Below are 16,400 nucleotides of genomic sequence, written 5' to 3'. Positions count from 1 at the left end.
GATGGATGATGGATGGTTGGTTGATGGATGGATGATGGATGGATGGTTGGTTGATGGATGGATGATAGATGGATGATGGATGGTTGATAGATGGATGGATGGAGGGATGATGGTTGGATGATGGATGGATGGACGATAGATGAATTGTCATGGTTACGAGTTAAACAAAAATGTGAGGACCCAGATGCAGACTGAAATAATGGATAAATAGGTTTAATAAACAGAAGGTAAAAAATGCAAAAACAAAATCTAACTCCAACAAAAGACAAAAAGGAAAATCAAAAAGGCGGAGCAAAAAACGTACAACAAAACCAGGAACAGGTAATCCAAGAGACATGAGGGGTTAGGGGAAGCACGAAGAATATCCATCATGGACATAGACAAAACTTCAGAGAAGGACGACACAGGATGGACGACATAGACTCACGTACGATGGATCACAATGAACAGGCCACGAGACAAGGGAGCACAAAGACTAAATAAACTTAGGAGGTGAGGCTAATCAGACACAGGTGAGACAATCAAGGGAGCAGGTGAAAACAATAAGGGCAGGGCACATAATCCAACAAGCGGGAAAACACACAAAGGCAGGAAGTAAAACAAGACAAAACATACATAGGGCAAGAACTACAAAATAAAACAGGAAACACTAAAAACCAAACTCAGGACTGTGATAGTAGAACTCATGCAGAAAATCTCTAGACAAGAAAACACAAATGAATTACATAACTAAACAAGACTAAATCAAGACAAGAACACAATATATTAAATACAAAATTGAACAATGAAAACTCATGACAGGGAGACAAAGTGACATGGTTAAACAAGAAATAATAATTGAACACCCAAAATACAAGAAAACCGGAACTAAACTAGAAACTCATGACATGAATGGATGATTGATGGATGATAGATGGATGATAAATGGATGGATGAATGATAGATGATGATGGTTGGTTGGATGGGTGATGGATGGATAGATTATAGATGGATGAAGGATGGATGATCCATAGATGGATAGATGGATGATTGATGGATGGATGGATGGATGGATGAATGGATGATTGATGGATGATAGATGGATGATAAATGGATGGATGGATGATAGATGATGATGGTTGGATGGATGGATGGATGGATGGATGATGGATGAATGGATGATTGATGGATGATAGATGGATGGATGGGTGAATGATTGATGATGGTTGGATGGATGGATGGATGGATTGATGGATGATAGATGGATGGATGGATGAACGATAGATGATGATGGTTGGATGGATGGATGGATGGATGATGGATGGATGACAGATAGATAGATAGATAGATAGATGGATAGACAGACAGACAAACACACAGACAGACAGACAGACAGACAGACACACACACACACACACACACACACACACACACACACACAGACAGACACACACACAGACACACAGACAGATAAAGTCAGCCTCACACTTGACACATGAGGATTTAATCCTTCTTAACCCTGCTGTCTGCCACTTAAAGTGCCCTGAGCTGCAGCGAGGCCTCTGCCCCTGTGCCGGGCCCCGGGCTGTTTACCCCTCCATGTTTACTCAGCTGTGCGTGACGGGAGGGCGCTGCACACTGGAGAGTTCGCGCTGCTTCCTGCCGCTGTGATGGCCTCTCTGGCTGCCTGCGAGCGTGGGATCTGCACATGGCTGGCACCAGCGGGCAGACAGGAGATTTGTAGGCGACAGTGATGATCAGGACGTGCAGAGGAGGTTTTAACATCCCATATGGATCTGATGCATAACGAGGTTCGGCTCAGGGGTTGGAGAGAGATGGAGAGGGGGTTGACAGCTCGTAATTTAATGTTATAGCTCAAATTTTCAAGCAGAGCAAGAACTTTTAAGCTACCATATTCCTGCTTAATTTTACATAATTATATCGTAAAAATGTGCTGCATCACATCACTGGCTGATAGTGAAAGTCTTAGTCCTCCGAGCAGCCATTTACCATCTCACTCTGCACTTTCTGCTCTCTGGGGGGAGGGGAACAGGAGGCCCACTCACTGCAAGAGCCTCTAAAGAACATTGAGCAGCACTGATTGAATGTGAACTGACACTTCTAAGACATTTATGTCTCCCATCCAAATTCACGGGACCATTTCCATTATTCACCAAGACCCTTCTGCACTGGAGGAATCTGAAAGTATCATTTTTCAGCAGTTATTTAACGCAGCCTTTCAACAAAAAAATACCCTCTCTCTTCATTTATAGCAAAACCAAGGCTGCAGGAGTTACAGAGAATCTTTCCTCAGGGAGTTATTTTCCTCTCAGTGTGCGGTGCAACTGCAAGTCCATCCACCACAGAGACCAGGGATTGCATTAAAGCAACAATTAGTTGTTGTCAGAGACAGATAAGGCCTGCAGGATCTGCTCCCCCTGTTTTATCAGCTATTGTTTTGTTTTGTTGTGAATCTCCTCTTATTTTGTTCAAGAAGGGTCTTTACTGATTTGGCTCCCACTCTGCTGCATCCACATTAATGATCTGAAAAGTCACATTCTGGTTTTACTGGATTGTTTTCATTGTTGATTAGTCTTTCTGCTATTTTCTGTGTTGATTGATTAATCACGTGGTCCATAAAATGCCAAAAACACTGCCTATAACAGTGTTTTTTCTCCAGTACTGTGCTTGAGTACAACTTTCAGGTACCTTTTGTTTGTATTTTCTCCTGCACTTCTAATGCACACACTTCTTTTAACGCCACTGTACATACAGCTCTGGAAAAAACTAAGAGACCACTCTTATGTTTCTTAAATCAGCATCTCTCTTTTCATGTCATGGCCGACCCAGTCTAGATCTGAATGCCATTGAAAGCCTCCTGAATGTGTTGAAGAAGAAGATGGATGGTCACAAGCCAGTCGAACAAAGCCGAGCTGCTCTTAACGTCACCCAACAGCAATGTGGAAGTCCTCTGGTGGAGAGCATGCCAGCATGCATGAACGCTGTAATTAAAAAGCAGGTTAACTCTTCCGAAGTTAAAGCATTAGTATTCTGTTGTTTAAACATGAACATGAACTTGTTTTCTTTGCTTTATTTAAGTCTGAAAAACATCTTTTTTGCATCTTTTGGTTATCTTAAAGTGGTAATCTCGAGGATCTCAGTTTCGTTCTCTTTGGCGGCACCTATGGTGATATACGGTAATTGCGGGAGCACACTTCCCAGATATCCAGACAGTGTTTCATGTGTGACGTCCACGGTTGGCTCCGGTTGTAACTCTTGATTTTCCTCGCTGACGTTTGCCTTCATCTAAGCGTCGAGTTTGTTTCTTTTCCTTTGGATTTTCACTTATTTTTGAAGTTGTATCCGTAGTCATCGATCTTTTCTTTGTTTGTTCAGCCATAGTAGATTACTGTTTACTCGCAACACTTGAGACCGGAAAAGCAGCCGCTTAGCTCCACCTACCCTCTCTGGCAGACCAACCACTGCTGGGTGATGGAAAACGCGTCACTAACTGGGCGCTGCTTGTGATCTTTTCTGCGAAAGTCGCCACAGACACCCAGTCTGTAATACTGTTAATGCAAAGGCTTTATTAGTGGGCCATAGGCTCAATCACCATTGTGCTACCTCGTTCTGCGATAGATAGGTCTAGATTGATTATCACTTTAACTAGTCATCTTTTTCTGCAAATTAAAGAACTAAATGAGAATATTTGATTTGGAAGTAGGAGGAAAAACATCTAGCAGAAGTCTCTTATTTTCTTCTGGAGCTGTATTTGACTGATAGTTAGTATTTACTCTTCAGGCCAAGATTTATTATATGATCATTTTATAAATGAAAATACTTTTTTTTCCGATTAAACCAGTTAATCTCAACTTTTTGGCAGCAGTTACAAGTTTGGGGCCCTTTGTCACTCTTCTGATTCCTATCAGTCGTTAACAGCTCCACCAGTGAGACATGTCACAGAGTATCCAATGGTGGTGTGAGTAATGTATCCATACAGGCTATAAATAACCTCCTCACCTCTTCTCACATGCTGAACGTTGTGTTCTTGTATTTTAACACCTGCCTGATTTAACCTGCATCTCAATTTTCAACGTGTCGTGCTGCGATCGTGCTCAGGTCAACGTGGTCTTGATTTTATATATATAGAACTTATGTGAATACACACTTCCATTTTTCTTCATGTGATATCCTCCCCGCTCTCCTCGGGTCTCCTGAGGTGCTCCTCACCCGCCCGCTGCGATGCTATCGTCTCTGAAGGTGATAGGTACTGAGAGCACGGACGCTATCTGGGAATAGGATGAGAGAGGAGGAGGACTGTCTCTACTGGCCTGTGAAATATTCATCAAGTGAAGCCGGGGTGGGTGGGGAAGTGCGGCAGGAGATGGAGAGGAGTCCACAGGGGAAGGAACATCATAGTCCAGGAGACACAAAGGAGGGAGGAAGAAAAGGTAAAGACCAGAGAGGAAGGAAACGGAGGAGGGAAGAATATTCTTATTGTGTGGGAGCAGGAGGTAAAAAATCCCACTTATGACGGATATAAAATTCTCTTCAGTGCAGGTGTTTTCATGATATTTCATGTGTAAATCAGCAGGTAACACACAGGTGATATTCTTCCCTGAAATATTGAATTTGAACTTTTAAACTAATACCTGATACACACACTGAATCTGTCTGACGGCTCTGCCCCCTGTTTTCTCCTCTATTGTCGATACCATCAGGACAACTGGACGTCTGAACCGATTAGGTGATCATTACGCAGCTCTGCCCTACAGCCTGCACCACCCCGAGGTGTCACCCAACAGTCAATGCACTGGACATTATGGTCTCGATTTGCATGATCAATTCTCACTCATTATTCTGACTTTGACCTTCAGAAAAAATACAACGGCTCAGCCTCTTTACAGTTCTGCAGAGCATGAGTCAAATATCGTCTTCTAATCTTTTTTTATACCATGACGTTTTTTACAGACATTCATGGTCACCAGAGGATGAATCCTAAAGACTTTGTAACACACTTTTTCCATGCGGTTTAGATTACACAGATCAGCCTGAAAATTATGACCACTGACTGTAAAGTGAATAACATTGATTATCTCGTTACAACAGCACCTGTCAGTGGGTGAGATATATTAGCAGCAAGAACATTTTGTCCTCCAAGTCTTTGAAGCAGGAAAAATGGGCTTTAACAAGGGCCAAATTGTGATGGCTAGACGAGTGGGTCAGAGCCTCTCCAGAACTGCAGCTCTTGCGAGGTGTTTCCGGTCTGCAGCAGTCCAAAAAAGGAAAACCAGTGAACCGACGACACAGATCTCAATCCAATCGAGCATCTGTGGGATGTGCTGGACAAACAGGTCCGATCCGTGGAGGCCCCACCTCGCAACTGACAGAACTTAAAGGATCTGCTGCTAACGTCTTGGTACCAGATACCTCAGCACACCTTCAGAGGTCTAGATGAGACCGGGCTGTTTTGGCGGCAAAAGGGGGTCTTACGCAATATTAGGCAGGTGGTCATAATGTTATGGCTGATCGTGCAGTTATTTTGGGTTAAACGTGTCAACATATATTAGACATATTAGCATAGGAATTGATTTAGACGTTCATGGTCACCTTAGGATGATCCGTTGACTTTTCACCAAGTCAGTTTTTTGACTTGTCCAACACTTCCTGTCCTTCTAATGACATCCCATGAGCCTCAGCTTTACTTGTGTTCATACTATCGGAAAGTAATTTATTTAATAATAATTTAATTCATTAAAGCATGTTAACCGACTAAACAGCCTTAATATAGAGGTCTAAACATTATACCTGCTAAACTTTAGCATGTTGGCATTGTCTTAATGAGCATGTTAGCATACTGATGTTAGCATTTACCTCAAAATACTTCTGCACCTAAATACAAACTCAAACTCACTTGAACTACAGAAAGTTTTACACACATTAAAATGACCTGACGGTGGGTGCAGATAAAAAGTAAGGGGGTAAAAGAGGGTGAACGAAGTAATTAGCATTTAGCACTGTAGCTAATTAAGAGGAAGAGTTTCTGTACGAACCCCTTTAGTTATCCGTTCTCCCTGAGGAGCGGCCTGCAGTTCTCCTCTACCTATTCTTGTTTTCCTCTCCTCTTGACTTCCTAATCTTGACATCCAGTGAGTCATGGTCTGACTCCATGTTCAGGGCATCATTACACAAATACACACACAAACAGAGAAACTCAACTGTGCCTCTGGCTTTCAGTCCCCTGCCCATAGTTTATGTTCTCTTTGAACTGGCTCTCTGTTACACGCAAGATTGGTTATTAGCGCGGTGAGTCGACTATTCATTCAGATGCTTTGACTTTGATGCTGTTATTCCTAAATTCTGCTTGAGATATAAGTGATCAGACCACATGACGACACATCATAAAGAGTGCAATCAGTCGCCTTTACAAAATGTGAAGGTCTATGTTTTGTCGGCCTGATTTCCCACGGTTCTAACACACACATCTGATTCTGATATGCATAAATTAGACCTCAGCTGCATTATTCTGAAATCCAAACACACAGCGGTGACTCTGATATCACCCAGTGAGCACCACCCGGGATTTCAACACTGAAATGATGTTGAAAACAGGGTGAAATCAAGTCTGACCTCATTACAACCATTTTTCAACCGGCTAAAATACACTTACAACATCAGTGTGTCAGAAACACAAAATTTGTTCATTTTTAGAAATGAAAGGGTGACGAAAGTGATGATTGCAGCCGCTCCAAAATCATTTTGCAGCAGTTGGGGAAATCCCGTCTACACAAAGACGTCATTTCAACACATTTTAGTTTTCATACAAAAATCATAAACACGTGTTTTATGGGCTCTACCAAAGAGACATGTCGGAGAGTAAAGAGACATCGTAATGGGAGCAGTTTTAGACATTCCCAACAGAAGAAGAAAAGAAGCCTGCGCATGCTCAGGTACTTCGACTGTGCAGCTCTGACTACGAAGGCAGAACGACCCCTGGATACTGAAGTAGTTCTTTGATACCTGATGGAAACATGCTACTCAGGAGACTTGTTGGTGACTGTGATACACTGCTCACTTTTACAATCATTTTAGCCGCTAAATATACAGAGATGCGACTTGTTAATACGTCTTTTCAACGGAAAAATGCTCACTGGGTACCCGGCTAGCTACCGACTAGCTAACAGTCAAGTGAGGTGTGGTTGGTGGAGTTAGCTAGTCACTCTAAATCAAGTTTGATCTAGTAATATACAATTCATTATCAAATCTTAGTATGCTAAATTGCTAAGCTACTGTGGTGAACATTACCTGTTACATATTAGCATTATGGAAAAGAAGAAGAAAAGCCCGCACACTTGCTCAATGCCACAAAAACGTCTTGTGAGCATGTTAGCATGCTGAAGCTAGCATTCTGCTTAAGCACCACTGTCTCTACAGCTTCACGGGGCTGCTAGCATGGCCAGAGAGTCTTATTAATATTAATCCCTTTATTTATTTCCATGAAGTTTATTCATGTGTGCAGGCCAAGTAGAGTTTTTCCAGGTCAACTGAAATCATTGTCGGATTAGTCCTCATTACAAAAACTGCACAAAGGGCTGCAACACATGTGGATGTATTTTAGTGCCGTTCACTGAGGGCTGCTGGCTGCTGCATTTGAATCACATTTTCCCGAAGATAGCTGTTTAAGCATTCAGCATAAAAACTGTGAAAGCGTTCGCACTTAAACAAGTCATTCTGATAAAACAACAGAGCGCTAATGGATTGAACCCACCCTGCTGAGGCATCTTTTAGCAGCTTAGAGATTTCAGGAAAGAAGACGTCGCTAAATGGATTTGTGATTTAGAGATTCCTTCCTCTAAAAACAGATATACATATTTATGTGCATAATGATTAATGACAGCAGAGCTCTGGTGAGTGCTTTTCAATACGTGAGAAATTGTGTGTGAGTGACATCTTTCTTGATCACAGAACTCAGACCAAAAATATCGCTTTGTTTTTTAGTAAGCAGTGTTTCCCCTTTTCTCTCTCTGTTATCCCCTCGAGGATCCTCTCTCATGTTCCATGTGATTTCTGCTGCAGGAAGCCTTTTTCATACGTGCGCAATAATTTATTCATTCATCATCACAAGCAGACCAAGCAGCCACAGTATGCATGCACTGCAGACTTTGTGCATTATACATGTGTGATGTTTTTGTTCTTACCACCTCTGTCGCAACATCAACTATTCAACAATAGTTAGAGGGAGCAAGTGTCACCCGACATCACCTCACTTCTGTGTATCGATCAAGATGCTGCTGAACATCATGCACCTGTCATACGCGCGGATTTAGAGATTATGTAATGATTGGTTTATTTATGAGGTACAGTAAGTGCGATTTGACACATTTATGCTTTCATGTGTGGAGAAGGGGCGGAGCCTCTCACACAGCTTACTGATGTTCAGCGATCCGGCAGGTTTGACAGAGCCTGGGATCAATGCGTGAGAATGATGTTCGGTGAATGCTACCTGCAGCTGGTTGATGAAAGTTTAATGAAAGTCTAAGCTGTGTTTACTGTGTGATTTTTATAGTATAGTTATAGATGGCAAAGTCAGTCCACAACTTTAGCCCTGACAGAAATATCTCTATTAAATGGACCCCAGACCGGTCCACTGATTTTCTATCCAGCACCATCAGCAGGTTTTGATTTGTTCTGTGTAATATCTCAACATCAACCACATGAAATGGTGTAAAGTGATTAGACATTCATGGTCTCCAGAGGATAAATTCTTATGTTTTCTTCTTCTATTTTCATCTTGTGATAGCATGAGGTCAACACTTTAATTTGAAAACCTCAGTTTATTACCAAAAAGTATCAGCTGTTCTTTGTGTTTTGTGTGAATCAGCAAATGTTAAACTAAGATGATAAACATGGTAAATAAAAAATTAGCTTTGTTAGTCGGGGAGGGATTTCCCTGCGATTTTGACTCACCGCGTCACTACTTCATGACTCCTTGCGGTGACTCGAATGAGGGTAACGTGAAATTAATTGGCCGACGAAGAGGAGGAGAAAAGCAGGAGAAAAGAAGAAGAAGAAGAAGACAGCAGGATAATGTCGGACAGCAGTGAAAGAAGTTAAAAGATGCACCAGCCACTTTCAAATCCAAAGTCCTAATTAGATTTTTTTTTTAGAATTTTGGAATGCAAGGAATTATTATTATTCTCTCTTTCTTTCTTTCTCGCATGTTTGGAGGCTTTAACATGCCTGAAAACTCTTTGCACATACTTCAGGTCTGGTGAAAAATTGCATGTTTAATGGGACTCTGGCATGAATTTGGCAAAAAAACGTCCATAGCGCCCCCTAGAAAATTTCAAAAAAGAGATTATTTTCACCTACATGTATGAAATTTGGTATGCACAATTACCATGTCAACACTTACAAAAAATCCTCTTGCACCCATACCTAAAACCCAACAGGAAGTCAGCCATTTTAGTTTGAAATAAGGCCTATTTTTGGCGATTTAAAGGGTCCATACTTTAATGAACTCGTACATTGTGTCATCTCAGTTTGTGTCAAAACCATATTGCAGAGAATAAATACATTAATCCTGCACTTCACCTTTGTATGGGGCATTTTGTATTCTTCAGTTAATCAGATATTGTGATGTATCATTATATGATTGTCTTGCAATATATCAATTATTGCAGAATCGCTGTATCGTGATATTATCGTTATCCATGTATCCCGTATCGTGAGTTACCCTGAGATCCCCACCCCTATTTGTTAGCATGTTAGCAGGGTGTTCTGTAGATGTAGCTAAAGCACCTCTGCGCCTAAGGGTGGGAATATGCTTGAGCAGAACTCATTTGTATGACACTAAAGTGCTTATAGTTGCCCCGAAGGCGACACTCAAATGCCGACAGAAAAGCTGGACATCATAAGAGAGGATGAAGATGTGACGTTGTATAATAAGCGAGCTACCAGCACACATTTTCAGACAGTCTCTACTGGAAGGCATTAATTGTGTTGAACTCAGTTCTTCAAATGAAAAACTAGACGGGCACCGATGGCAGTCTTCTTTGATATGCATATCTGCATGTGCAACCACTATATATTAATGCATATATATCTAATACTGTATCAATTCAATTTGGGCTATAATATCATTGCTCTTTGATGAATCTGAACCAGACCCGCTTCAAGATGTAATTAGTTTTTCCTTGGCTGATTCTGCAGCCTTCCACTAAGTTTGATATAAAGTAAGCCAGTAGTTTCTCAGTGATAAACAGACAAAAAAAAAAACAGCACCAAAGCATAACTTGGCTGAGGTTATGGCAAAGATGACTGTGATGCAGATGAAAAACGAGACAGTTTCAGGTAAAAAGTTCAAACCCTGACTGCTTCCTCACTTCTACACTGACAAGCCAACAAATCACAGTGTTAGATTGTCGGTCTGTGTGTTTGGGGTTAGAGGGTTCTCAAAAGCTACTTCAGCACCTGACAGGCAGTCCTGATGAACTATTGTGGCCTCTGAGGAACACCTGAAACAAACGTCTCCTTTCAAAGAAACGTTTACTCCTGGTTTGTTAGTTTCAGCGTAACTGAGTGCACGTTTATTGTTCCTGGCTCGCCGTGCCTTTTATTTGCCTTTCTTGATAGCGCTGAATGTTTTTCCCCTCTTGGATTGATGTTTCTGCAACCAGTCGTCTCTTGATAGATGGTCGAATGTTTAAACCGCCCTTGGCAGGACCCAAACTCTTTCACAACAATTACTTGGTTGGTTTGTTCTTTCTAATCATAGATATGTCATTCTGTGCCATAACGCTGAACAATAGCCTGCTGCGAGCATCAGCAGCTACACTCCCTCTCTCTCTCTGTCTCCTTCACTTTGAATCCTCGCTCTCTGTTCCTCCCTGCTCTCTCACTCTTTCTCCCCGCATTGGTTTATGTGACTCAAACCCTCTAATGCAACATTAACTCTCTGTCAAAGACACATATCCATATTGATATGTTTCCGTGTATTTACTGTCGTGCAGTCGTGGCTGTCCAAACATGTCTTTTATGCATTTGCTGATATCCCGCTCAGCCTCAGCCTCAATCTAACATCTGTGTCTCTGCTTTCCTTAAAAATTAAGGCCACTTTCTTCCTGTCTGGGATGCTTGGTCTCCATGGTAACATCAGGTCCATTTAAGTGCTTTAAAGAGCATGAGAGGGAACGTTAAATCACTAGTCTGTCAGTCTAAATCACCTTACTGGGTTGATTGTGCAACCTACAAACCCCTGAGAAGACCTCCTCTCCGTCTCTTCTGCGTTTCACTTCCACTCTATGTTTTCATCTCTTTTTTTTCTGTCTCCTTCCTCTCGTACTCTCTCTCTCGTGTTCACACATTTTCACACGCAGCCACACACAGTCTCAGAAATTGAATCAAACACTGACCCCCAGTGGAAAAGCATTGTTAAGAAACATTTTGCGGTGTGTGTGAAAGAAAAATCTCCCGTGTGTGTTTCAGGTGTTCACACGTTACGGGAAGTGTTACACCTTTAACGCCGGCGATGATGGACGCCCTCCTCTCATCACCACCAAGGGAGGTATGGGTAATGGCCTGGAGCTCATGCTGGACATTCAGCAGGATGAATACCTTCCTGTGTGGGGAGAAACCGGTGAGGAGGAGTGATCATTCACATCTGGTTATCTGTCACACTCTAAACTACAGAGTGTCGTCAGTTTGTGTGCTGGTGTGAATACCTCAGAGTGTGAAACCTCTGAAGTGTCCAGTATTATTAGTGAAACACCTTTTCACTGCATGTTGCTCTGACGCCATGTTTTTTTGAATTCCTGCAGATGAGACGTCTTTTGAAGCTGGGGTCAAAGTTCAGATCCACAGTCAGGATGAGCCGTCCTTCATCGACCAGCTGGGGTTCGGAGTGGCGCCCGGGTTTCAGACGTTTGTTTCCTGCCAGGAACAGAGGGTACAAACTGAAGCACTGTGAAACACTATCGTGCATGTGTCAGTGTTTCTCTATACCTTTAAATAATAATGACAGAATTAGCAACATTCAAATGTTGCTTATAAAGAAGCATATAATTAATATAAGTTATTAAGAGTTTAACAAAGGAGGGCGCTGGTTTAGCTCAGTTGGTAAAGCAGGTGTCACATGCACAGAGGCCACAGTCCTCAACGCACTGATCGCAGGCTCGACTCCCGGTCTGCCGATCATCATCACTCTCTGCTCCCCAAATTTCCTGTCTCTCTTCAGCTGTCCGATAAATAAACAGCCAAAAAGTCAGCTAATGCCTCTTGAGGACTGTGTTAGTGTGGTTTGATCAGATTTAATGAAACTGGCAACATAAGCAAAAACCCACTCAAAAAACTTAAACTCAAATGCTGAAAGCATTACTGTCTGTGTATAATACAAATAGGGCTGGGCGATATTGCCAAAAATCCTATATCACGATAACGATGTGCACTCACTGGCCACTTCATTAGGTACACCTGTACAATCTAATGCAAAACAGCACTGCCATGGATTCTGCTTTTATGAAGTTTAGTTTTTGTTGACTTTTGTTTTGTTGAGAGTCAGAAGTTTGTAAATTGCAATGTTTATTACTGAGGCTGTAGTTAAAGTTGTTGTTGTACTGAACTAAATTATATTGAAGATTTGTCTCTAATTTTTTGTCCTCCCTATTTACATACATGAGGGGGCCAGAGAATTAGAAACACCTCTGAATATAATGCAGCTCAGTACAGCTTCACCACCAATTATGACCTTGACGCTGAAATATGATTAAATGAACACCTTAGAAAAAAGCCTGTACATTACAGGCAACATTAAAGCAAATCTTCTGGCTGAGCTGGTGTAGTGGATTACATTAGATTTTTCAGGTGTACCTAATGCAGTGGCTGATGAGTGGTACGTCACGATAAAGTTTTCTGGTAATTTAACAAATGATTAGTCCATATGAAATAACCACGTGGTAAAGCCTATTATTGGAAAATCCTGTGTGAACACTTGACAAATAAAACGCACCGAGTTTCCATTTTCACTTCTGCACATGTTAATGTCAATGTTAATAAACAGCGCCTCCCTCTATGGTTCGCTCCAGGTTCACTCCTGTGTGCAAGGATTAGAACATAAAGCGATGTCAAAATGACGGGAAAATTGCCGTAAAGCAGTTCAACCGCTGGTTTTGTGACCTCACGATAGAGACGATATAGAAACACATTCAATGGGCATTTTCATCTTGTTTTAATGATTGTCATATCACTCAGCCCTAAATACAAATTATTTGAATGCATCTCTCTGCCTCTATCTAACTTCATATTACATTGCTTAGACAAAACTTGCCATATATAGATAAATATTGCCTTAACTGATATGTCATAATGTCACTTAGTTAATAAGTGACTTGTATCAGCTGTCTGTGGATGTAGTGTTTGTACAGATGACAAACTGCAGCTGCCTGTTCAGAGCTGATATCACCTTTTCCAGCTGAGCTCCGCCCACATCAAACTGAGCACACTGAGTTATTTGGCACAAGCTGCAGCAGATCAAGGATGTTACATGGCACTCATGCTGGATGGTTTATTTCAGAGTGTAGATATTATACTTGGCATATATTATTATATTATTATTATAATTTTATTATTATTATAATTTTAAATGATTTTATTCTTGCCTCCTGCCTTTGGTTTATGTGACCCACAGTAAACTTTATGTAAGAAGGCAGTAGTACTTTCTAAAGTGTGTTTAATAAGTGTTGTGATGTACGTCCTCTGGTTGTTGCAGCTGATTTATCTCCCCCCACCCTGGGGAGACTGTAAGGTGACGGCCATGGAGTCCGACTTCTTTGATAGTTACAGCATCACAGCCTGTCGCATTGACTGTGAGACGCGCTACCTGGTGGACAACTGCAACTGTCGCATGGTGCACATGCCTGGTAGGAAGCTGCTTTTAGTCTGTTATAGCAGAGTTACATAAAAAAAGTGTCGGCACTTTTAAGTAAGCAAAAATATTTTTTAACAATATAAATATCAGAGTGTGTGTTGCTTTGGTTGCAGGCGATGCACCGTACTGCACCCCCGAGCTGTACAAAGAATGTGCTGACCCAGCTCTCGGTAAGAAAAAGGCTTCGTCCACGTCTGGTCTGAATACATAAGGAAGTGATGCAAAACACACACACACACACACACACACACAAACACGCGTCATCATCTCATGACATCTTCAGGCCACAACCGCTCTGATCTGTTACAAAGGTCACGCTGAGCTCTGGTTTTCTTCTCGGCAGATTTCCTGGTGGAGAGAGACAATGACTTCTGTGTGTGTGAGACGCCGTGCAACATGACCAGATACAGCAAAGAGCTGTCCTTTGTCAAGATCCCCAGCAAGGCTTCGGCCAAATATCTGGCCAAGAAATACAACAAATCTGAGCAGTACATTAAGTAAGCATCGGCCGCTAGTTTGGGTTTTATTTTTACTAAATGTAAACGCTCTTATGTTTTCATATATAAACTGCAGGAGCCCACAAATTACATTTCTGATAACGTTACACTGCATGAGATGAGAGAAAAAAATCACATACATAAAAATAAATTTGATTCAGAAAAACAAGACATAATAAATACTATTAATGCAAGATTTTACTATAAAGAAAACAACAATAACAGTTATAATTAATTAATAATAAAGTAATAATAATAAGATTTATCAAAGCTCATTTAAAAAGGGGTAACGCTTTCGTCTAATTTGACAAGCAGGATCTAAACATGTATTACATTGATTTATGACTCATTATATTGTTGTAGTAATGAACAGATGTAAGGATAATTTATAACCCCTCATATGAAATCATACTTTATTACAACAGTATTTTATGATGCTGTCATTAATCATCTGTTTATAAAACCAGGCTCAACTTATTGGTGTCAAAAGTGATTAAAAGTAAAGTGTAAAATTGCTTTTTCCCTCCACAGGGAGAATCTCCTGGTTTTGGACATCTTCTTTGAGGCTCTAAACTATGAAACTATTGAACAGAAGAAGGCTTATGAAGTGGCCGGACTTTTAGGTACACATTTATTGCACATTTTCTCTCTCCTGTCTCTATATTAGACAATGTTTTTCATGACTTCTATTTTCTTCTGCAAGGTGATATCGGTGGTCAGATGGGACTTTTTATTGGGGCAAGCATACTCACCATTCTGGAGCTGTTTGACTACCTTTATGAGGTGAGGTTTCATCAGGAAAAATACTGTGTTGATAAGACAGAAATGATCAGAAATGGTGCCGGTTTAGCTCAGTGGTTAAATCGCATGTCCCATGTACAGAGGCTACAGTCCTCGATGCAGCAGCTCCGGGTTTGACTCCCACTGTCGGCACTTTGTAGGGTCATCCCCCATGCTCTCTTCCCCTGTTTCCAACACAATCCACTGTCCTCTCTCTCTCTCAATAAAGGCCAGAAAATAAATTTAAAAAAAAATATGTATCAAAAATATTTATGCAAACGTAAACACTTGACTGACAAACGCTTTAATATTACCCTATTATTTATTTAAAGGGCCAGTTTGCTGATTTTCAACCTGAGTCCTATCATGCTATTAAGGGGAGCTAATGCCATTATGGAAGGGAAAAAAATGCAATTTGGCTCTGTGCCTTTGGAGGACGCTGTCCGCTTCTCCAATGGGCCCTGGAAAACCTCCACCAGACTACGTAAAATGCGTCATCTGGAGGCCAGGGAGCTCGCTAAACTACACTTCCTCAATCTAGGACTCCCGCCTCCGATGTCACGTCTCGTTGAAAATCGTCAGGTTTGAAATGTAGACTGCAGACCTGAAGATTTTTAAGACGATCCACCGGTATATTCTCGTCCTATTTCGGATTAGAATGGGTGAAACCACGAGCTGTTTGTACAACTTTCTCCACAGCTATGACGCCAATTTCAAATATTATTGCTTCTATCGATTACAGAGAACACCAGCTTTGACTGACAGTGGCTTTTTCCAGGAGCGAATTGCCCAAATTTAGATTTCCTCTTATTTCCTACGATCATTGTTGAGCAGAAAAAGAAAAAGAAAAAGCAGGTTGTAGATTGTGTTGACCTGCTCTGTTTTTTATCCTCTCAGGTGATAAAGTACAAGTTGTGTCGCTGCTCCAGCAGGCAGCAACAGCACGACAACAACAACGACCAGGGGACGGTCCTGAGCTTAGATGACGTCAAGTGTCACGTCAGTAACTTTCACTGAACTCCTGCAGCCGTGAGGAGGCGGATGCTACGTTCTCTTGTCTGAGAGTGGTTTTGTGGACTTCGTTCGTTGCAGAATTTTCAGACTGCAGCAGAGACACGATAAAATGTCTGAACTTTGCCTGTGGTTGAGTTATTGAACAACAGGGTGGATTCAGCGTGTGGCTGAGGACAGGAGAAGCCACACAGACAGCAGGACAGTAG

General features: G+C 41.5%; 1 protein-coding gene across 1 annotated transcript in view; it reads left to right on the top strand.

The window, feature by feature from the left end:
* LOC138589691 (acid-sensing ion channel 1-like) overlaps positions 1-16,208 on the top strand; it is a 56,741-nt gene extending 40,533 nt beyond the window's left edge. The window contains exons 3-10 of the mRNA XM_069660095.1: positions 11,467-11,617; positions 11,799-11,926; positions 13,745-13,895; positions 14,017-14,073; positions 14,247-14,400; positions 14,932-15,023; positions 15,104-15,183; positions 16,078-16,208. Of these exons, the coding sequence (XP_069516196.1) occupies positions 11,467-11,617; positions 11,799-11,926; positions 13,745-13,895; positions 14,017-14,073; positions 14,247-14,400; positions 14,932-15,023; positions 15,104-15,183; positions 16,078-16,197 (933 nt within the window). The 3' untranslated portion in view covers positions 16,198-16,208. The remainder of the gene's footprint in view (positions 1-11,466; positions 11,618-11,798; positions 11,927-13,744; positions 13,896-14,016; positions 14,074-14,246; positions 14,401-14,931; positions 15,024-15,103; positions 15,184-16,077) is intronic.
* Positions 16,209-16,400: the final 192 nt, after the last annotated feature.

The sequence above is a fragment of the Semicossyphus pulcher genome, unplaced genomic scaffold (genome assembly GCF_022749685.1).
Source record: "Semicossyphus pulcher isolate SPU_LCO1_2020_fin unplaced genomic scaffold, fSemPul1.0.p SCAF_13, whole genome shotgun sequence".
Lineage (NCBI taxonomy): Eukaryota > Metazoa > Chordata > Actinopteri > Labriformes > Labridae > Semicossyphus > Semicossyphus pulcher.
Note: the sequence above shows the minus strand (reverse complement) of the source record. Positions and strands in the feature narration are given on the sequence as shown.